This window comes from Bubalus kerabau, chromosome 9, assembly GCF_029407905.1.
Source record: "Bubalus kerabau isolate K-KA32 ecotype Philippines breed swamp buffalo chromosome 9, PCC_UOA_SB_1v2, whole genome shotgun sequence".
NCBI lineage: Eukaryota > Metazoa > Chordata > Mammalia > Artiodactyla > Bovidae > Bubalus > Bubalus kerabau.
This window is the reverse complement of record NC_073632.1, coordinates 20,804,095-20,827,574: the sequence shown is the minus strand read 5'-3', so window position 1 is coordinate 20,827,574 and position 23,480 is coordinate 20,804,095. Positions and strand designations below refer to the sequence as shown.

Here is a 23,480-nt window from a genome sequence, read left to right as displayed (position 1 = left end):
GGAGCAGTGATAAGCAGGGATAACAGTACAGAAAGATAGAGGAAATGAAACTGAAGAGAATGTGAAGACAGAAGAGAGAGACAGAGAAAGGCAAACGCTTAAGTATGCAGTTCTTAATATGTTATAAATCTTTTTATCCCATTTAATTATTCAGTTAAGTTTTAGTTTTGCCATCTCTTGCCTTTAGTACTATTTTTTCATTTATTCAAAAAACATGTTCTGACTGTCTACAACCATGCCACTGCCTACATTGAAGAGGTTTACATGTTAATATGAGTAAGTTAGAGTAAGACAGGTATTAAAAATTAAGGTGGATGAGGTAAGTGCAACAAGAGAAGACTGTGAAGAGGGAGCTTGGGGAAAGTTTATCGATACTGTGTACCTTCTAGTGTAAGCAGCTTTGCCAACTCAGAGGGAACCCCTAGTCTGCTGGTGGCTTTCCTGGTACTTCTGACCACTTCTCCTGAGCAGGGCATTCTTCTAGGAGTTGAAATTCCTGAAGGGGAAAAGTCATGGCTATTCCAATGGAGGCTGAAACTCAAAAATGACAAACCAGTTTAAAACAATCAGTAATATAACTAAAACACTTGTCTATAAGGTAACTTCGTAATTCAAGGCTGTGATGGTTTCATTTAGCATAGGTCCTTATGTTCATATTCTCTCCCTCCTCAACCAATTTGACAAATGCTTAGTGTTTCTTAGTCATTTCCTTTATTGGCTGCTCAGTGTGGCTCGTAACATCTTAGTTCCCTGACCAGGGATCAAACCATGCTCCCTGCGTTGGAAGCACAGATTCTTAACCACTGGACCACCAGGGAAATCCCTCATTTCCTCATTTTAAGTTTGGTGTTCCTGTTGAAATGAACTTCAGTATGTGCCCAGCTTTTCAAACTCCCAGGCTATGTGGTCTGCGGTGGGTGGAGGAAATCATAAGGCCAACTTCTGTTGGATGCTGGCTGTTGTCATTGTTGGGGGATTCCCATGGAGTAACTGGACTAAGGTTACATTTTCAGCTGGTTTGTTCTGAAATATTCTGTTAAGTGAGATAATTTTGTATAATATATGTAACAACATATTTTAAATTGTGGATTTAAAGAGGTTTTATATGCTAAACTAAATGCAGAACCTAAAACATGTTTTCTATCAAACATTTTTCAGTAAGATAGTTACTACTGTAATGAAATCACATTATAAAACCCAAGCTTCTTTATATGTGGTGTCACTAGGCCCAAATTACAGCTGTCGAGAACCTTCCAAAGCATTTAGGAATTTATTTCCTCAAAATCAATTTTTGCTATATTCCATTCAATAAGCACCCCACTCACTGCTTTTACCCCTGCAATTAGCCAGAAAAAGAAAAGTTTACAATCAATGGTTCCCCCCAGTGATAAACACTAGTACAAAATACCCTCTTTTAACAAACACCATGCAGAAGTGTACTCAATATGCCTCTGTGGTAAGAATTCTGCCTAGGAATGGCCATAATAACTAAAAGTTACCACTTACTGAAATTACTACATCAAGTATCAAAAAGAACTCATCATTACTAAAACATCCAGCATTACACATATTGGGTTAGCCAAAAAGTTCACTCGGGGTGTTCTGTAACATCTTCCGAACAAACTTTTTGGCTAACCCAATGCTTTTTACTTGCTACTGATCTGGACCGTGTTATGGAAAGACAAAATTAGATGAAACCCATGGAAACCGAGCTACATCCAAGAGGCTATACATGATTATAGTAAGAAGGTATTTGCCCCACACCCACTGAAATCACACTAGTGATTTCAGGGCGCTTAGAACTGTCTGAGATACCTGCTTTGGCTTGAGGCTGATATGGGAGCTTCTCCCTGGACTGACAGGAAAGGTCTGAGTTGGCATTTCCAAGGATAAGTAGGGTCCTCTTGTCCACTTGGCTACATTCATCCTCTAGTCAGTGAAGAAAGGTCAAGGTGTCTGAGGAGCTAGCCAAAGACCCGGCTGGTCACCCCTCCTAACCCCAGTAACCATGTATCACAAGTACTGGAGAGTCCCAGCGCCAGAGTTTTCTGTCAATTCTGACTTTCAATAGGGGAACTTTAGTCGCCATGCTGCAGCCAGCACTGGAAATTAGCTGAATGATTCTGGATGATTTTGTACAGTTTCAAATTTTTAGCCTTAAGAATTTTAGGGCTTTGAAATAACATAACTAAGCAGAAGCCTGCCAACTTTCAAAACTAGTTGAAAGATAAGACTTTTAATTTGGTACCTTTTACGGACAAAGTTCTTATTATTTTTGGCCACACCACGCAGATCTTATTTCCCTGACCAGGGTTCCAACCTGGGTCCCCTACAGTAGAAGTGCGGAGTTCTAACCACTGGACCACCAGGGAATTCCCAGTAAATTTGTCCTTATGAGTAGGCAAATCCGCAAGCTGAGATTTTTTTTTTTCCAGATTCAGTTTTAGTTCCACTGTATCTCTCTTTGATGAACACTGCCCAAACTTATATTAGTAGGTATACTGTATTAGAACACCTTAAAGAAAGAGTATAAATAGACTTTATAACTATTTTTTCAGATATACAAAAAAGCAGAATTATAACCTATTTACAAATTAATGACAAAGCCACAAAACCTAATAAAGTTATTTTAACAGGTGCTAAATATAAATACTTCTTATCTCCTGTCTACACTCTTGTTCAGATTAACTCTTCTATGAATAGAAAGCTATAACTGACTCTCTTCAAGTCTGTCTGTATCACGTAACTGTTGATCAGTTTTGGGAGCTCTATCCATAGCTGCCTGTCTTTGCTGAGTGGTCTTCACAAATCTGAGCAGGTTGACGATGGCAGCAGCTGTCACTCCAGGTATACGACTGGCAGCCCCAATCTAGGAATTAAATCCACGAGAAACATAAATGAGCTATGTTAGTTATAAGCAAATTTATTTTCCTCCTGATAATGATCTGTATGTTACAGTTTATAAAATATTTTCAAAACTTTATCTTAATGTATTGTCAAAATAACTTTAGAAAGTAGATAAAAGAAATATGGTTATAATTAATCTCTTCGCTTTAAAAACAGGGGAAACTGAGACTAAGAGATATTAAAATGACTTGTCTAAGATCATGTAATTAACAGATGTTAATTTTCTTTTCGTTAAACTAAACTAACATCACTAGCAGTGTGTTGGTCAGCACCCTATGACTAATCTCAGTAATATTTCTATGGTATATTTTTGCAGTGAAATGTATGACTTATTCACTCCAAGTGGTATAGAGACCTCATATCAGTTCAGGTCTGTTTTGCCACCAAATGACTCTGTAGAAAACGTTTGTCAGAGCTTATGGTATTTCAGAATTTTGGTTAAGAGGTGAACTGTGATGACCAATACAATGCAACTGAACTTTTCTGTGATAATGGAAAATTTCTGTAACACTGGCAGTGTAAAAATATGATAACTGTCCAGTATGACAGCCAATAGCCTTTTGTAGCTACTGAGCATCTGAAATGTGGCTATTATGACTGAGGAGTTGAATTTTTAACTTTATTTCATTTTAATTACTGTAAATGGTTGCACTTGGTTAGCGGCTATCATATTGGGCAGTGCAGCCTATGATTATCCACAAAAACATAACCCAAAATGAGTAAGATACAGCTATAAAACTTAAGGCCTCTCTGCTGCTTTCCATGATGACTATGACTAAGAATACCATGTTAGTTGATGAAATCACTCCTCTTTAAAAAAAATCTTTTCAAAAATTTTTGCAGGCCATGGTTTTGTTACTGCTACTGCTACTGCTAAGTCGCTTCAGTCGTGTCTGACTCTGTGCGACCCCATAGATGGCAGCCCACCAGGCTCCCCTGTCCCTGGGATTCTCCAGGCAAGAATACTGGAGTGGGTTGCCATTTCCTTCTCCAATGCATGAAGGTGAAAAGTGAAAGTGAAGTAGCTCAGTCCTGTCCGACTCTGAGCGACTCCATGGACTGCAGCCTACTGGGCTCCTCCGTCCACGGGATTTTCCAGGCAAGAGTACTGGAGTGGGGTGCCATCGCCTTCTCCTGGTTAAGTACCCCTTAATTTTATGAACCACTGAAAAAAAAAACCCAACGCAATGCCCATTAAACTATGACACACCATCAATTTTTAAGCTACAACTCAGAGATGTTAAAAATGTATCTCAGAATCAATAAATACAGCCTACAAGTCTTGAAATATTTGTTATTACGAATTCAATACTGTATGCTGAAGTTTTTAACAGATGTGTACAGCACGGTGCCCATGTACTCATGCAAATACAAACCACACACAGACACACACAGGATCATGGGTGGGGGGCCTCTCTGGCCCTCTACTTCCTTCTACTGGCTCCCAAGGCAACACTAGGGAACTCCTTAGAGGGATCCAAGCAGTGATCTGAAAACCACTGACATGTATTCTATTTTAACCCAAAGTAGTTTAAGTCATGCATATAAACAAGCATGCACATGGTTGGCTAATTATAATCAACCCAATTCTTGACTTCCAGATACTTAGACTAAGCTTTTTTTATCTCTCATAAAAAATATAATGACACCTGTTATACAAAGAGTATATGAAAATAAGAGGTTAAGCTTTTTATGATGAAATAAAACATTAGTTATATGGCCACTACAAATCCAGCTTTTAAAAATTAAAGCATTGGCTCTTTATGATCTGTTCCTATCCACTGCCTGTTTTCTTACCGTCTGTGGGCGACTGAAATGGAGCTTCTCTCGAACTTCATAGGACAAAGATATATCCTTGAGAGTCAAATAATCTAGGTCCTTTGGCAGTTGGAGAGCTTCATCTCTCTGAACTTCCTTTATTTCTTGTTGCTGATGGAACAGTACTGATTCATAAGTAGCTGGTGAACAAAATTAATTATGTTGTGATACTCAGATAATATTAACAACCTACATGTTTCTAGCTTTTTACAATTTACGGGGAGCTTTTGCATATATGATTTTAGTACCACGATAGGTGGGTAGGTATTCCCTTTCGCAGAAGAGGAGACTGAGGTTAAAATAAAGAGAGGGAGTATCCTGTGTATTAACTACAATATTCTGTCTGGCAGTTTATTCCATGTCCTTCTCATTTAAAAAACCTAGAAAGTTTTAAGTAAAAAAAAAAAAATTGCTTTCTTTCTCAATGCAAATTTTGGTGGAACACTTGCTTCAACAGGCTATAGGTTTGAAGTTCTAAAGATTAGGTGTTTCTCCAAGAAGATGGTTTTCAAATAAAGCTATAATTGTTAAAAGTATATATTCTTGGATGATAACATATAATTTAAATAAATTAACTGAAGTTTTATTCAGAGTGAAGTTCGAAAGACAATTCAGCAATTATTTTGTAATTAAAGCATTCCATTCTTAGAAAAATAAATCCAAGACCTGTTTTAAAACCTATACTGAGGTAAAAGCAAGTCTTCCCTAGAGGTTCTGGCAGCTTCTGCTTCCATCACTTGACTGGTAGCCAGAAAATCTCAGCTCTGAGCCTGGCTCTACCAATAAATTACCCTCTGACAATGAGCACATCATGATACTTCTGGGCCTCAGCCATGTTATCTAGAAATATTATGGGCTGACCCAGAAACTTATGATGGTCTTTTTGACAATAAAGGAGAGCTGTGAGGTGCACCGGCCTTGTAGACAGATATACTAGGTTCAAAGCCCAGTTCTGCCACTCCCCAACTGTGTGACCCTGGGCAAGTTATAACTATCTGTAAATTAAGACATAATGCTAGTAGCTATCCTTCACATGACACTTTTTAATTATCAAATGAAATAATTCATGTAAAGGGATTAATATAACATATAACACATCAGCATGACAAATTGTAATGAAATTTTATGACTCAGGAATAGACTATAGGATCACAGAATATAAATAATGTATATGTTAAAGATATATTTACTTTTTCAAATATGTATAGCAAAACATGAGAGATAGTACAAAGAATCTGAAACTGATTTCTGCCTTGAAGAAACTTGTCTAAGGACTTCCCTGGCAGTCCAGTGGTTAAGGCTTCACCTTCCAATTCAAGGGGTGCAGGTCTGATACCTGGTCAGGAAGCTAAGATCACACACGCCTCAGGGCCAAAAAAACCAAAACATAAAACAGAAGCAATATTGTAATAAATTCAACAGATTTTTTAAATGGTCCACATTAAAAAAAAAAAAAACAACTTATCTAGTGGAGGATCTAGGTAGTAATTTGAAAACTACTGATATACGCTATATTTTAACCTAGTGTGGTTTCTTTTAAGCCATGGGTATTAGTTAGAGTCTTTATATACGCCAGTCTTAAAGAACAAAGCAAAACAGTAACTACTCCATGGCTGAAGTCAGGGTTTCCTATAAACAAGTTGAAGATAATTATTTTGGACCATTTATTGGACACAGTAAAACTGCAAACCAAGTTTAAATACAGAGTTTAATCACCTTTTCCCAGATGCTAATGGCCTAAATGTTTAATAAAGTAACTTTTACTCAATAGAAAGATCATGATGTTGAGATATAAGGTTAACAATACTTCTTACACATTAGCAAATGACCAGGGCATGTTCATTTGGAAGAATGATAGGCAGCCCTTGGGTCATTCTATATAAGCAGTCAAAGCATAGTAAGGTAACAGACCTCTCTGGAACTGAAAGAAAATGTTACTGCTAGGACTGCAGCATTCTCACCACCTTTGCTGGTCCCCAAGGAGCCTGAAGGCCTTTCCTGTTTAAACAGTCCACCTTTTATCCTGCTTTTCCTACCCTTCTCTCCCATCTCATTCTGTTCCCTGACTTTTTCTGCACACAATTTTCCAGTGGAGGAAAAAAAAAATCTTCTATCACAATGCAGAAGCTAATGCTATTATCAGTATTTCTGTTTGAATTTTTTTTTTTGGCATGCGGGATCTTCCCTGACTGAGGATCAAATCTGCGCCCCCTGCATTTGGCGTATGGAGTCTTAATCACCAGGGAAGTCCTGAAATTTTTTTTATAAAGAAAAAATTAAAAATTGCAGTACAACTCCAAAAGTCACATGTGACTTTGATGGTCAATATACTGACCAAGAATATGAGAGCACGCCAAATGTTATAACATACAGGGGCAGAATGTGAACTTCTTTGCCTGATACAAAATAAGTCTTTGTTAATAGAAGAGTATTATATCATCAAAGCCAAAGATAGCATTATTTTCCTCATTAGTAGAACATTTAAGTGGAGAAAACATTAAAAAAAAAAGTTCAAAAGGAAAAAAGATTTAAGTTTTTTTTTTTTTAAAAGGACAGCTCTACAGTGGCACTTCCCAACATGAAATATACACACAGATCTCCTAGGGATCTTGTTAAAATGCAAATGCTCACTCAGTGGGCCTGGGGTGGAGCCTTCCTAACACATTATGATGTGTTACAATGCTACCTGGGAAACCTACTCTGAGTGGTCAGAGCCTAAGACGATGCTGGTCTTATGGTAATTATGGCTCCTCTTGACACAGAGCTCTCTGTGTATCTGCAATTCATTCATTATTTGCACAAACGAAGAAGAGAGCATACAGACATCCTAAGTAAAAAATTTTCTACCTTCTATTTTCAGTCTTTCGGCCAGCTCTCTACATTGGGTGTACTTCTTCAAGGGCTCTGGAACAGCCCTGGCCAACAACTCCATGTCAACTTCCTCATACTTCAGAACATCAAGAGCTCTACAAACACAGAAAAGTTTCATTAACACAAGGGTCCATATCATATCAGGCAGATTAAGAACAAAATTCCTTGAAAGTAATACCAAATCTCAGAATAAATAATATCAATATATTTCTAATTTTCCCCAAGTACACTGAGCAAACAGCAGCATCTGCGACACAGCGGGACCTCCAGGAGATCAGCATGTGATTCTCAGGCTGAATTCTGTCGAAAGCGTTTCTGCATCTACTGAGATTATCATATGGTGTTTATCTTTCAATTTGTTGATATGGTGTATCACATTGATTGATTTGTGTATATTAAAGAATCCTTGCATCCCTGGGATAAACCCGACTTGATCATGGTGTATGATCTTTTTAATGTGTTGCTGAATTCTGTTAGAATTTTGTTGAGGATTTTTGCATCTATGTTTATCAGTAATAGTGGCCTGTAATTTTCTTTTTTTGTGATGTCTTTGTCTGCTTTTGTTATCTGGGTGATGGTGGCTTCATAGAATGAGTTTGGAAGTGTTCCTTCCTCTGCAATTTTTTGAAAGAGAGCATGTGATTCTCAACTCCTTTCCTTTATCAAGAGGGGTAAGTAGTTGGTAAAGTGGTACTGCAACAATCCATTTGTCCTCTGGAGCTTTCCTATTAGGACAGAATATCCTCTGAAAACAAGGCTGTGATTGAACTCCCTAAGAATTTACATCTAAGTCACGTTAAGCCCATGTCCGGTGAATGCGTCATCCTTCTACACGCATGCTTAGAACCAACTAAAGGGGATCTGCTTGTTCCAAGACTGGAAAATACCCTGCAGTTTCCTTCTCATTTTGCTTGGTTCTCACAAGGTTTCACTGATCTGTACACTTTCCTTACAGTACACTTACTGCCTTAACTTTATTTTTATTTACTTTGCCCTTTCCCTCTTTCAATAGATTGCTTTTTTGATCAACTCTGTCCACCCAAAATCAATTAAACCAATTAATTTATTAAGTCAAAAGAAAGTCAAATCTGCCCATCCCAGGATTCCAAGTCCCTTCAGGCCTCCCAGATGTGTTTATTTTTTTATTTTTATTTTTTTACAGCTCATTCTATCACCACAGTCATGTGTCACATTCTCTGCAGAGGCCTGTCTCATCTCAGACAGTCTAGGAAAGGCCAGACACCTCTTCCCACAAGGAGCTGTCAACTTTGGTGTGCTCCACAAGATGAATTATGTCAATTAATTTCAGAAGTCTCATCAGATAAGCTGTTGATACAATGAAACCAAATAACCCTCAACTCCACAAGAAAAGGGGTTGTTCTTTCAGAAATTATAGAACCAAGACTTCCCTGGTGGCTCAGTGGTTAGGAATCACCTGCTAATGCAGGGAACATGGGTTTAATCCTTGGTCTGGGGAGATCCCACATGCTATGGGGCAACTGAGCCTGTGTGCCAGAACTACAGAGCTCACTCGCCTTGGAACTGGTGCTCTGAGACATGAGAAGCCATCACAACAAGAAGCCCATGCTCTGCAACTTGAGAGCAGCCCACACCAGTCACACCAGAGAAAGCCTGCATGTAGCAACGAAGACCCAGGGTGGCCAAAAATAAAATAAAAAAATTACAGAACATACAGGAACACATCTCCTAATGACTAACCAAAAAGAGAGGAATCTTAGAGGATGGTGACCTCAAAGAAAAGCCTATGACCATTTAACTTTTAAGAAGGTTTTAGGGTTCCCTGGTGGTCCAGTGTTAAAGTTAAGAATCTGCCTGCTAATGCAGGGCACGTGGGTTTGATCCCTGGTCTGGGAAGATCCTGCAGGCTGTGGGGCAACTAAGCCTGTGAGCCACAACTACCGACCCAGCACTCTGGAGCCTACCAGCTGTGACTACTGAAGCCTGTGCTCGTAGACAGGAGAAGCCGTTGCAATGAGAAGCCCTGGTACCACAGTGAAGAGCAGCTTCCGCTTGCTGCAACTAGAAAAAGCCCACAGGCAGCAGTGAAGACCCAGAGCAGCCAAAAATAAATACATCTTTTAAAAGGCTTTTAAACAATTTGTTTAGAAGGCTTGGAGCTATTTGCAGGTCCAAACTTCAAGAACAGCTTTGAATGAAGCCTAAGCCTCAGAGTACAGAGGGCTGCCACTGAAGGACAAGTTAGCACACTCCTGCAGAACACGAGACAGTTTCTGCACTACCTGACGCATCAGTGCATCTCCCTATGATCCTGACAGGAATGTGTGCGCGCATGCTCTGTGGATCTCTTCTGTCAAAACGGTAGCTCAAAGTCCAGTCCCACTCCTCAGTGCCTGGCGCACAGCTTGCTATGTGTGCGGCAGACACAATACATGTCCTTGGACCAATTTTCTATCTTTCTAGCTTTATATATCTAGGAACTGATCAAGTGAGTTCTTTCAGGGAGGCTCAACACTAGACTATAAATATTCTACTAAAATCAAACAGGAGGATGAGGTCCCTGTTTCCTTCTGAAAGACACCTGAAATTAACAAGAAAAGCATTTGGTCAAATTACTGTTTTAAAAAAAGTTACCTTAACAAAATGGGTACTCTTGGGATTAGGTAAAACTATAAAGCTGACAGCCCCCTCCTTTTTCATATTTTTATTCATCAATTAGCATTCTAAACTGTGTTGAAAACAATCACTTCCCTTGCTCTCACTATGACCTCAATCCACATGAGTCACATTGAATGAAAATTCTAATTATATAAAATCTAACACAGTGCAATATTTGACCTAAATGAAGCATAATGCTATAAATTCTTCTGAAAAGCTTGAAATAATAATACACCCTTTTAAATTTAAACAAATAGCTGGACAACAGAGTGAAATATAAAACTATGCTTATTCTACTACCATCTCCCAGTACCACTTAACTGGTACACAAATAAATCTGCCACCCTTATCTGTGAACCAAACTGTCTTTCCTGTGAATGAGACCCCCTGGTTTGGGTGACAACCATGCAGATTCTTTATTATTTATTGTTGCTAAGTCACTTCAGTCATGTCTGACTCTTTACTACCCTATGGACTGTAGCCCGCCAGGCTCCTGTGTCTGTGGGATTCTCCAGGCAAGAATACTGAAGTGGGTTGCCATGTCCTTTTCCAGGGGATCTTCCTGACCTAGGGATCGAACCCACATCTCTTAGATCTCCTGCATTGGCAGGCGGGTTCTATACCACTAGCGCCACCTGGGAAGCCGATTATTTACTGTTACTATAATTAAAAACCTGCTTATTCTCCTCTTCAGTGGTGCCAGTGCCTTGGGAAATTCTCATGAAAATGAAAATTTGGGAACACAAGTTGTAAACAAAAAAACACTGTGATGAGATGAAAGTCAAAGACATGTTATGCCTGGCTGTTAGTTAAAAAGAGAGAGAGCACTTAGAGAGATTGTGGATGATAAAAAGTGGCATTAAAATGAATATACCATTAAGTCTACAAATTTCCTCACAAGCAAAACAAGGACTAAGAAAAAGAAAACTATAAACAAAAAACATACTGGAGACACAGGACCAAGATCAAGTCAGCATGTGTGCTTCTAAGATACAATGATTGTAGGTTTATACCTTCTAAACCCACCTTCCAACCCCCTTCCCTGCGTTAGCTTACATTTTTTAAATGGGAAAAACCAGTGGTGACTGATGTAAATTTTGAATTACATGAGGTTTTCAGAAATGTATCTCTGAATCAAGAAAGATCTCTATTAATGCCCTTTAGATTTAGAGTCCATACAACCAGAATGGTAAAAACAAGGACAAAAAAACTCCTAAAATGTAGCAAGGGACTCTTCAAGAATTGATAACACTGCTTAATCAAAGTTTCCCTGCTATGGCTCACAGGCAAGATGAGACCATTCAATTGTTCAATGCCTAAAAAAGAAAGCAGATGCTATTTCTTGGTTTATGCCCACTAGATCTTAGGAAAGGCGGAACTCAATGGGAGCGACAGAGAAATAAAATAAAGAATAATTTAGAATCATATATATTGTCATTCGTGAGTAAGGAGATTACCTCTAAAGAATTTTGAAAAGAAGCAAACGTAAGAGCTGCGTTCGTTTAAAATGTGTAGGTAGGGAATCTATAGGCAGTATCTCTCTGAGATGACTCCATTTTTCTACAAAAAGAAAGTTTATACAAAAAATGCATACCTGAGAGGCAGACTTTTACCACTACTTATAGAAGACTCTGGAATTAAGTTTTTCCATTTAGTGCTTAAAAACTCAATGGATTTTAGCATAGAAATGCCTTCTTCTAAAGAAGACTTCATCCAAGAAGCTCTTTCATATCGTTGTTGGGACACACAACCAGCTTCCTTGTACCCTAGAAGGGGGAGGGGGAGATTATAATGAAAGAGGTCTTAAAGGAGAGAAAGTCTGGTTGCAGGACTCAGTGTAAGAGTTACCTCGGAATGTGAGCCTGCTGTCGGCGTTATCAGGACGCAGTGACAGACGGAACTCGGCTCGGCTGGTAAACATGCGGTATGGTTCGTTGGTGCCCAGTGTGGTGAGGTCATCAATCAAGACTCCTATGTAACCTTCTGTTCGGCTAATGACAAAAGGAGGCTTGTGTCTGACCCGAAGACTTGCATTGATTCCAGCTATCACGCCCTACAAGAGGACTGAAATGTTTAAAAGGCCATTATGAACTGAAAAAAGAGCTATCTTATTCAGACACTACCTGGAAAAAATGGTTCAGGCAGTAAGGAAGCAGGCCTGCCCAGAAGGGACAAAACAGAGACAGAAAATGTGGTTCATATTCAAACAGAATATGGGTAATATACCACTTTAGAATGCTATAATTCATTGTTTTCAAAAATATCTAATATTCTTGATAAACCAGGTGGTGAATCTTTAAAAAAAAAAAAAAAAATCCACTTGTAAGACTTTTTTAGCCTTTTCCCACTTACAAGTAAAAATAACATAACTTTCTGTTTAAAAAGGAGTAATAACAGGGTAATTTTCAATAAAGTTAGGTTAGGTTAAAAGAACTAAATTTTCTTTTTTTAAATTTCAGAAGCAATACAAAAATCTAGTCAAAATATGCAACTGGATCTAGGAGCTCAGAAAAGAGTAACAAAGACACAGTGTTTAAAAAATCCTGTTGTATACAGAAGCCACCCCCATAGGTCCTGAAACAGAAGTCGGTTTGCTATTACAGTTATGAGTTGTATCTAAGCTCTATATAGCAATCATGACAGATGTCAAGAGGAGGAACACCAGTTAAATAGTCCTTTTCTGTTTACAGTAACATTTGAACCACTTCTTACTTGAGCTGCAGCTTCCTCGTAACCAGTAGTGCCATTTATCTGTCCAGCAAAGAAGAGCCGCTGCACCAAATGAGTCTCGAGAGAAGGAGAGATCTGCCGGGGGTCCATGTAATCATACTGAACACCGTAGCCTGGCCACAGAACAGATGGTACAAAATAAGCAAAAACAGCACTGGCTTTGCCTCAAGCAGAGATGCAAAGATTATTATTAAATGCTCTTCAAATGTGAAGACTATTTTATAAATAAACGTGCAGATGCTGGGTTTTGTCTTCTGGGGCTCTAAGCACCATGACTGTACCTTCAATTTTCCGCTGTATGCTAAGCAATACTGAGCTCAGACCAAAGGGCAGCTGGCAGTCTCTTTACCTGGCTGAATCATTTTAGCGTTCTCCAAGCCTCTGATGCATGTGATCATCTTCTCCTGTAATTCAGCTGGCAGTGTCACAGATAAACCTTGGGGGTAGATGAGGTCAGAATCCATTCCTTCAGGTTCCAACCAAACTTGATGTACACGGTTTGGAAAACGCAAGACCTTTGATTCAATGGAGGGACAGTATCTAGAATAAGACATTGGAATTTAAAAATGCAGTTAAACAAATAAAAAAGGGTTGACATTATTCCTTACTGTAATTAAGCACTGGTATTTTGTCCTTACCGGGGTCCTCTTGTAGTTTCCTTAACGTGACAGTTAAGGTGAAGGTTCTCAAGGACAATCTCATCCACTCGAGGGTTAGTGTGAGTCAAGTAACATGGCAGCTGATCTTCTGGCTAAAACATGGGAACTCGTCAAAACACTGTTTTGCTTCTCTATTAGTTTGCCTCTAATTCAAATAAATTCCACACATGATATAAACTTACTTGTATAGACATCAAATCTATACACAAAGCCAAATACTAATGGTGAAGTATGCTTGTGAAAAACAACCCCAAAGATGAACCTAAATTGACACAAGCCTCCAGATCAACAGTTCACAGGAAATACTGATGATACAGGTTCAGGCACCAGAGCAGTGAAATCAGACAAATCTACACATCTAGAATGTTGGAAATTCCAGAAGAGAAATGTCTCAGTTTCTTCCCCATGTAGATGTAAAAGAGGCTCCCCTGGTAGCTCAGCTAGTAAAGAATCCACCTGCGATGCAGGAGACCCTGGTTCGATTTCTGTGTCAGGAAAATCTCCTGGAGGGGGGCATGGCAAACCCACTCCAGTATTCTTGCCAGGAGAAGCCCCATGGACAGAGGAGCCTGGCAGGCTACAGTCCACGGGGTTGCAAAGAGTTAGACACAACTGAGCGACTAAGCACAGCACAGCACAGCACACAGATGTAAAAAAGAGAGGAACTATTATAAGATATGTAATGTATGAACCTCATTTGGTTCTTGGTTCAAATAAAACAACTATAAAATACTAGGAATGCACTTGGAACATTGTAGTTCAACTATACTTCAATAATATATATATATTTAATACTAAGGAAAATTGAGCACTGAGTATCAGATGATATTAAGAAATTATGTTTTGCTATATGTGATAATAGTATTATGGTTGAGTTTTACAAAATCCTTATTTGTTAAAGACATGTACCAAGGTATTTCTGGATGAAATGATGTCTGAGACTTACTTTAAAACTAAGTTAAGACAAAGCGTTGAGGAAAGATAAGAATGTCAAAAGAGGGAATTCCCTGATGGTTTAGTGGTTAGGATTCCACACTTCCACTATAGGAGGCATGGATTCAATCCCTGGTTGGGGAACTAAGTTCCCACAAGCTGTGCAGCATGGCCAAATAAATAAATTAATAGCCACTCATCAGGGTAACACTCACCAGAAATTAGGAGCGTCAACTACTAGCCCTTAATTCTAAACACACAATATATAGCTTGTTTTTTTTTTTTAATTACAAGGATAGGTAAAAGTAGCCTATATCTTCAAAAGTATCAGTACTATTAAGACTGAGGAATTATTCCAGATTAAGAAGAAATGACAATTAAACGCAATATATGATCCTAGGTTGGAAAAAGAACGTTGGGACAAAAAAATGTATTGGGGTGGTCAGAAAACTCTATGAATTGTATTTTCGATAACAGCACTGTGTCAATGTTAAAGTCCCCAAATTTCATCACTGCATTGAGGTTATATGAGGATGTCTTTGGGCTTAGCTGAGATGCAGACTGAGGTATTTAGAGGTAAAGGGTCATGATCTCTGCAACTTTTAAATGTTTTGGGAAAAGAAAAAAGAATAAATGTGTACGTTACTGTTCTATATGTTAAATATATGTATCTATGTCTATATATATGGAGAGGGCAAGTAACAGTCCTACAGCTTTTCTGAAATTATTTCAAAAAGTTTAAATAGGTAAAGTTATCAAATCAATGAAATTTAAGAATTTATGGGATTTTGGGAGGGAGGGTCAGGATGGGGAATACATGCACACCCATGGCTGATTCATGTGAATGTATGGCAAAAACCACCACCAATTAAAAGAATTTATGAGGAAATACCCAAGTAGCCAAATCAGCTACTCCTTTTAAAGAACACATTATTGTGCCCTAATTAATAGTGATGAAAAATGAATACCAAAAAAAAGTCTATATTCCCTATTTAAGGCCGGATTTTCATAAATTATCTCACCTTAATCCACACTGTCTGATTGATAAAGCTGAAAGGTATGGATGGATTATCTGGTGTCTGCTTGTTTAGAATGCTGAAATTAACGGATTCTTTGGCGATTCGGGGCGGAGTCCCAGTCTTCAATCTTCCCACCACAAACCCCAACTTCTCCAGAGTCTGAGCCAACCCTACGGCAGGCTGATCCCCTAAACGTCCTGCTGGATGCATCTCCAATCCGATTACAATCATGCCTCTCAGGAACGTCCCAGTAGTCAGAACCACACTCTCTGCATACACTTTACTTCCATCGGCTAAAGAACAGGAAAGAGAACAAAACTCATGTCCTAACTGTCACCATGGGTCAAATTAGAATGTTACGCTTTTGTAGGAGAACTACAGAAAAATTTGTCTTTAGAAACCTGAAAAAGATTTTAAATCAGTAAGAAGGCTACATGCCATCAATCTGAAGAATGCAAGAAAGCTGAGACGGAGAGCATAATGTATTATCACAGATACACATGTTCCTCAAGTCTTGTCAGCACTGAATAGCTGGTCTCAGTTAATTTTTAAAATTAATTAAATTTAGACTTCTAGTTAAATTTAACAGATCCCACCTCACATGATTTCTTCTTCTTAAAATTCCAAAAGAAAATAAAGGAGCAAAAAAGATATGAAACCATGAGAACCACAAGAATGGAAAAGAATGTCAAAAGATGAAAAATTTCAAATATTTTTGAAAGATAGAAAGTGGTTGGGGGGGATGGTAAATCAGGAATTTGGGATTAACTTATACACAGCACAATAAATAAAATAGTCAACAAGGACCTACTATATAACACAAGGAACTCTACTCAATATTCTATAATAACCTACAGTAGAAAAGAACCTGAGAAAAGAATGGATATATACATTATATATGTTTAACTGAATTGCTTTGCTGTACACCTGAAACTAACACAATATTGTAAATCAACTATACTCTACATAAAATAAAAAATTTTTTGAAGTGGTTGGAAGAGTGATAACTGATTGAGCAGAGGGGAGAACGCTATAACTCAAGAACCTGAAGAGAACATACAGATGACAGTGAAGTACTCTGCCCTGCAGCGGCACAGAAACGGGAGGACTGAGTGTGAAAAATGTGGGAATGCAGCTGGGGGCTGAAGAGGAGAAAGAGCTGAAAACCACATATAAAGGCTTGTCTACAGATGGATCTACCATACAAGAAAATGAGGGTGAATTCTTTGGGTAATAGAGAGTTACTGTTAACGGGTACAGTATTTCAACTAAATTTCCACAGTCCTAGAAATGGAGGGTGGTGACAGCCGCACATCTGTGGGGCACTTGAGGGCGTGGGGCTGTATACTTAGAAATGGCTACAGTGGCAAACTTTATGCTATATACATTTTACTACAATGAAAACCCGATTATTAAGCTATAATGGAGAAGACTGAAAAAGAATATATCACTTCACTGTACATCTGAAACACTGTGAATCAACTACACTTCAGTAAAACAAGTTAATTAAAAATTGTATTGTTGGGCCCATAAAATATAGACAGGGTCCAAGAAATAGCATTTGAAGATACTAATTTAAATAACAAGTAAAAATAATTAAAAAGCATAAAGGGCTACCTTAATAAAAACAATATACTCATCAAGTCTGGCGAGGAAAGGAGGCAGAGAGAAAAGGAAATAAAAATAAAAGTAGTAACTGTTCAACATAGGGAAGTCAGGAAACACTGACAGAAGAAAGGGAAGATGGAGTGTATTATACAAAATCATAGTTACTAAGGTAATCACAGAACAAAAGCCATGAACTTATAAGAAAGAAACATAGCTCCTAAAAGGCAAAGCAAACACAGATTAACTGGTTAAAAAAAAAGTATAGCCGAGTGTGTACAATATGTTACTACTGTGTGTGGGGGTGGAATATATATACCTCTGCATGAATTCAAGGATAAAATCACAGACAGAAAGACCACACCAGTGCCTAGGAATGCTCCTGAGGAAGGAAACCGGCTGCCTGGAGCACAAGATGAGAGAGAGACCACCTTTTCACTCTGCCTTCTTTCATCCCCTTTAAACTGTTGATGATGCAAAAGGAACATTTAAGTTTTTAAATACTTGGATTGAGTTCTTGACTGTGATATTTTCTAGCTGTGGGACTTGGGGAAACTACTTGAACTTTACGAAAGTTGGCTTTCTAATCTATAAAAAAGATATGCCTACATCATAAATATACTTATATGGAATTTTAAAAATTCAGGTGGAATATAGAGCAAATTGAAAATTTTTTCAGACCCCTGGCTTTAATTGTCTGTGGTAAATGGCAATTTATTTTTTCTTGAAAAAATTTATTTAGGCATTAGCTGGCTGCAGCTACCATGTTTTTTTATTATTAATGTTGCAGTTATTTATTAAGTAATTAAGTATAATTATTTATTAAATATTTTATTATAATCTGTTAAATCCTTACTATATGCCAGCCTCAACATTAAGTCACATTTTTCACATTTCATGAAATATACATTACTCTCCCAATTTTGTCAATGAAGAAACTGAAACCCAAAGCTAAGTCTGAACACTAGTCTAATTTCAAAGCACCTTCTCCAGTCAATGTATTTTCTTTTTACTCTGAGTCCACCAAATTCCTCACAGTAAAGTTTGAGCAGTATCTTTCTGCTTTTCTTCATTTTGTCTTTCCTTTTCCTTTTAATCAGAGGATAACTGCTTTACAAAGTTGTGTTGGTTTCTGCCGTAGAACAACTATATGAATCAGCCAGACGTACACGTCCCCTCCCTCTTGAACCTTCCCTCCAACTCCCCACCGATTCCACCCCTCTAGGTTGTCAGAGCCCTGGATTGAGCTCCCTGTATTATACAGCAACTTCCCACTTGCTATCTATTCTACACCTGGTTTTGTATACATTTTAATGCTCCTCTCTCAGTTTGTCCCACCCTCTTCTTCCCCCACTGGGTCCACAAGTCTGTTCTCTATGTCTGTGTCTCTACTGCTGCACTGCAAATAGGTCCATCAGTATCATTTTTCTATATTCCATATGTGTGCATTAATATACAATATTTGTTTTTCTCTGACTTATTTCACTCATTTAACAGGCTCTAGGTTCATCCACCTCATTAGAACTGACTCAAATTCATTCCTTTTATGGCTGAGTAATATTCCATTGTGTATATGTACCACAATCTTTTTCTCCATTTATCTGTCGATGGACATCTAGGATGCTTCCGTGTCCTGGCTATTGTAAATAGTGCTGCAATGAACATTGGAGTACATGTGTCTTTTTGAATAATGAAGTTTTCTCAGGGTATATGCCCAGTAGTGGGACTGCTGCATCGTATGGCTACCACAGTATTTGATTATTGTTTTTACTTGTAACACCAGATATGTTCAATGCCTATGCGGGATGGAAGTTATAGGTAATATCTTTATGTCATGATAGCACTCTCAATATAAGTAATTCCTTATCCAACTGACACACTTTCTTGACTAATAACTCTAATTTTCCTTGGGTGAAATATACCAATTAAAAATATTTATCTTCTCACACCAATTTGAGGCCATAGAAGGCCATTAGGATGCAGTTTTGGTCAATGGACTTCAAGTAGATGCTGGGCTAGACTTCTATTAACAGGAAAGTGGAAATCCTGTTTAAAAGGAAATGTACCTTGTTTGCTCTGTCTTTATTTGGTCTTTACCCTTTCCCTCTTTTTCCTTTTCTTTCTGATAATGGATATGTGGATATGTGACTCTGGTCTCGTGAACACTGGGATGAAAGCTACAGCCAAAGGTGATAGAGCAGGACAATGGAAGGGGCACGGGTGTCTGGTGACATGGCTAGGACTTCCAGGTGGATTGTCTGCCCATGTCCTTCTTATCGTGTTAAGACAAATACACTCAATTATTTCTAAGTAAGAAAATTAATATGTATATCCCATTCTAAAAAATGTCTATAATAAAATTTAAACAGGGAAAATAAGTTAATAAGTGTATTTTAAATGATGAATTTTTTATGGCTGATTTGAGATGTTGTATGGCAGAGACCAATAAAACACTGTAAAGCAATTATCCTCCAATTAAAAAAAAAAGGATAAATTTCTCCAGTGCAGCCCCTCCTACCACTTTGTTCCTAGAAAGCTAACAGTCCAGTCCTCTGGCAGAGACTGATTCTTCTCTTTAGGACTAACAGACATAGATGTTTGGGAATTCCCCAACAAAAAGGCCAGTTCAATCCCTAATCATCAGACTGTACAGAGTCAGTCAGGCCATGAAATAAACTATGCACACACAAATCTTCCAATTAGTGTTTGCAGTGAAGGCTAAAAAAGCTGAAGTGGTTAAGTCTTTAAAGGGAGAAAACAGATAAATTGCTTTTCCATTCTTCTGTAAAAAATATGTGCATGTGCAATTTTATTTTAGAAATTAATATGTAACTCAAATAAAAACATACATAATAATCTTGTAAAATATAGATTTAAAATGTTTAAAGTCAGAACTAAGAAAAATAAAAATTACCACAGAAATACCAAGAGGAAAATACATAATTATGCAGGCTATAGAGTCCTAAAATAAGATGGTACAGAAGGTGAGCGTCATGGTGAAAATAAAATGAGGAATAGGATTTTTTCTATACAGTTTCCCTCATACTTGAACAGAAAACACAACAATTTCCTAAAATAAGCAAAATATCTCCATACGCTACTCAGGATAAAATTTTCACATGGAGTTTGATACTATTATTATCTGTAAGCAGTACATACCCAAAACAACGCCACTGACACGGTATTTCCCAGTGTGCTCAGGCTCTGGTTCTGTAAGAATGAGATCTTCTACAGCTCCCTCCTGAACAGTAAGCAGCGGTGTATTTAGGATTTCTTTCTATTAAAAGAGAATGCAAGTTGAAAATAACTTGTTAAAAATAACTTGCATGTTAAATAATCACTACAATCCTTCCTGTTTTCATGCCCTGTTCCTACCTGCATGTTCTGCTTATAAAGCTTCCTATCAATCTGAGCTCTCAGACCCCAAACAGCTGGTCCCTTGCGCCGGTTTAATACTTTGTAATGTATACCAGACTGGTCACAGATTCGAGAACACAGGCCATCCAAGGCATCGACTTCCCTCATTAAATGCCCCTTTCCAATGCCACCAAAGGAAGGATTACAGGACATCTGACCTAGAGAGAACAGACATAAACAAAATAAATATACGAGCATCTTGCACACAGTGTGTGCTTGATAGGGAAATGTCTGTACAAGTGACTAGAATCATGTGATTAAAAATAAAAAGCGATGCAAACACTAAAACTGCTTAAGTCCCAATGGGATGCAAGAGGTATTCAGGGCATCTTGGAAGACAAACCATTGCTGGACGTTTCTCTTGAATCTTTCTCTTGTACATATTTTTAGCATTTCATTACGCTGCCTCTTCCTTTACAATGTGATTTTGAAAACCTTACCTCATGAAACCTTCCTAAATCAAGCATAATTTAAGAAATTTCTTTGTACTGGTTCACAGTTATAAATAATTATGTCTTCCGTCAAGGCCATCTGCTGATCCTGTGACCAGCATTAAGGCCTCCAAAAGTTTTCATGGTCTCCAGAGGGAGGCTGAATAGAGCTGTCATTATGGGCATGGGTTAGGAGCAAGGCCGACTTCTGGTCCAGTTCCTATATTTACCACTTAGAAGCTCTACGTGATCTTGGCAAGTTGTCTAATATTCTGTATCTCAGTGTCCCTACTGTAGAAACAGGGATGACAACTGCATAGATTATTTTCCTCCTTCCTTTGATATAGAACCACTGTTTATTTAGGTAAACACTCTTCCTGATGAGGCTTTGTGCTTGGGGAGGATGATAAATCTATTTTAGGGATAAATCTTTATTGATCTAAAGTAATCCTGTTCCTACCTGCCAGTGAGTGGTTTAGTGTTAAAAGACTTACCTCTTTCATCAGAATGGCAAGAAATATTTTGTCAAAAAGCATTATTTCCCAGGTTATTAATAAAATAAAAAATTTTCTACCTCTGACTTTATTATGGCAGACAATACGACGGAATTGATACAGGACAATTCCTGCATTCTGTATTCCTATGGAAGTTTAACCTTCTAAGTCAAAGCTACTTTCTGAGAACAAGCAGAAATACTTCATACTCCACGACATCAAAGTACCTTAAAAAATGAGACTTTGATTTTAAGAAAGAACTGTCATTCATTAAGCTCATTTATGAGTTATTAAATATCTCTGAAATTCATTTATTTAAAAAGATAACTTAGGTCACATTGTATTGGTATAAAAATATAAATACAGGTTTTGATGGGAATTCCTTTATCCTTGACAAAACTACACCGCTTATAGTATTATCTTATCATCTTAGTTCAATAATACTTTTTTGTTCATTCAACTTTTAAGATTATTATTGAAATGCAGTACCTGGTTTTTACTTGGATAATCACATAGCCTCTATCCGAAAGAATCGCTGTTAACAAAAGTATATATTTCTCCACAGTTATAAACTGAATGGTTATTTCTAAACAGTATTTCAGTACAGAAGGCATAGTTAACATTTCAATTACAGTTCCCTCGTAAGCAAAATGCACAAGGAAAGACACAGGCATGCATAATTTACAAGATAGTGTACTAGCTGGCATCTATGATGATGCCACAGAGGGGTCTTGCTTTAAATTATGGCCGTCCAATCACTGCTTGTGAAGTGCCAAAAAGCACAGTCGGGTCCTAACCATAAAACTGGGGAATAAACATTCAGTATGAATATAAAATACAATTTAAAAAGTAGCCGCGTTCTTCAAAAGGGTTCCACAAAATCTCGAGAAAAACACAATGGGTATTTAATAAACGAGCACTAATAACGATCACTCTAACCGAGGCAACAAGCTAGTAAAGGGCAAAAGGCACAATTGAAATAAAGTATCACCAGTATTCTTAAGAGTTTGCTCTTTTCTCAAGGCACCTCTCCCTCAACCCTCCTCCAACCAATTACTTCTGTCAACAGCAGCACAATTCGTGGTCCACAGAATAGCCGAAATAAGAGTTCTGGCCCGGTCCCGCCTGCTCTGCGAAAACACACATCAGGCTAAAACAACATTCGGTAGGATTCTCACCAGAGGAAAAGGCACTGGGAGAGGGAGAAGGAGGACCCTGGCAGCGTGCGTCTCTCTGCAAGCCTCACACCGCGCCACTCACCGATGGTGTCCACTCGGTGCGTAAGCAGCAGAGTCCGGGAGCCGCACCGAGCTGCGGCGGCAGCGGCTTCGGTCCCTGCGTGTCCTCCGCCGATGACCACTACGTCGAAGTGCGGAGTCCAGGGCGCCGCGCTGTCACCGCCGAACCGGACCGACGCAAGGTGCTGTTTGGTGAGGGAAGCCGCGACCCAGCGGCCACAGCCTCGGATACAGAACATTGCTGGAGAAAGGCAGTCTGTTAACTCGGATCCTGACACCAGCAAGGGGAAAACACTTAGGAGAGAAAGCCTTCAGGAAGCAGCCATCTTGCTATGATGTCACAGCGTCACGTCTACGTCCAGCGTCGCCGCTGATTGGCAGTTTGGCGCGACTTTTCTGGCGAAGCGCGTTGGAGTGTGTGCACGTGGATTGGTGCGTGTGTACCTCGTTTCTTGCCTGGCTGAGGCTGTTGGATTACCTATGGTTGGAGAAGGGGACGACAAAGGATGAGATGGTTGGATGGCATCACCAACTCAATGGACATGGGTTTGGGTGGACTCCGGGAGTTGGTGATGGACAGGGAGGCCTGGCGTGCTGCGGTTCATGGGGTCGCAGAGTCGGACACGACTGAGCGACTGAACTGAACTGAACCTCGTTTCTTCCTGGCGGAGGCTGTTGGATTACCTATGGTTCTGGATTTGTGGGCAGGGGCGGGGGGCGG

The 23,480-nt window shown here is 38.7% G+C and overlaps 1 protein-coding gene across 2 annotated transcripts in view; it reads right to left on the bottom strand.

Moving 5' to 3' along the window:
* The window catches only part of MTO1 (mitochondrial tRNA translation optimization 1), a 28,832-nt gene extending 5,710 nt beyond the window's left edge, over positions 1 to 23,122 (bottom strand). Inside the window, exons 1-12 of one of the 2 annotated variants that reach the window (XM_055534801.1) lie at positions 22,782 to 23,122; positions 20,555 to 20,754; positions 20,339 to 20,456; positions 15,578 to 15,867; positions 13,602 to 13,714; positions 13,313 to 13,503; positions 12,946 to 13,076; positions 12,082 to 12,286; positions 11,828 to 11,999; positions 7,573 to 7,691; positions 4,705 to 4,865; positions 2,719 to 2,869 (exon numbers count right to left, since the gene is read on the bottom strand). In XM_055534801.1, coding sequence (XP_055390776.1) covers positions 2,719 to 2,869; positions 4,705 to 4,865; positions 7,573 to 7,691; positions 11,828 to 11,999; positions 12,082 to 12,286; positions 12,946 to 13,076; positions 13,313 to 13,503; positions 13,602 to 13,714; positions 15,578 to 15,867; positions 20,339 to 20,456; positions 20,555 to 20,754; positions 22,782 to 22,998 — 2,068 coding nt within the window. In that variant the 5' untranslated portion in view covers positions 22,999 to 23,122. Of the gene's footprint in view, positions 1 to 1,251; positions 2,870 to 4,704; positions 4,866 to 7,572; positions 7,692 to 11,827; positions 12,000 to 12,081; positions 12,287 to 12,945; positions 13,077 to 13,312; positions 13,504 to 13,601; positions 13,715 to 15,577; positions 15,868 to 20,338; positions 20,457 to 20,554; positions 20,755 to 22,781 lie in introns of those variants that run through there. The other variant, XM_055534802.1, reaches the window with a different exon arrangement.
* Positions 23,123 to 23,480: the final 358 nt, after the last annotated feature.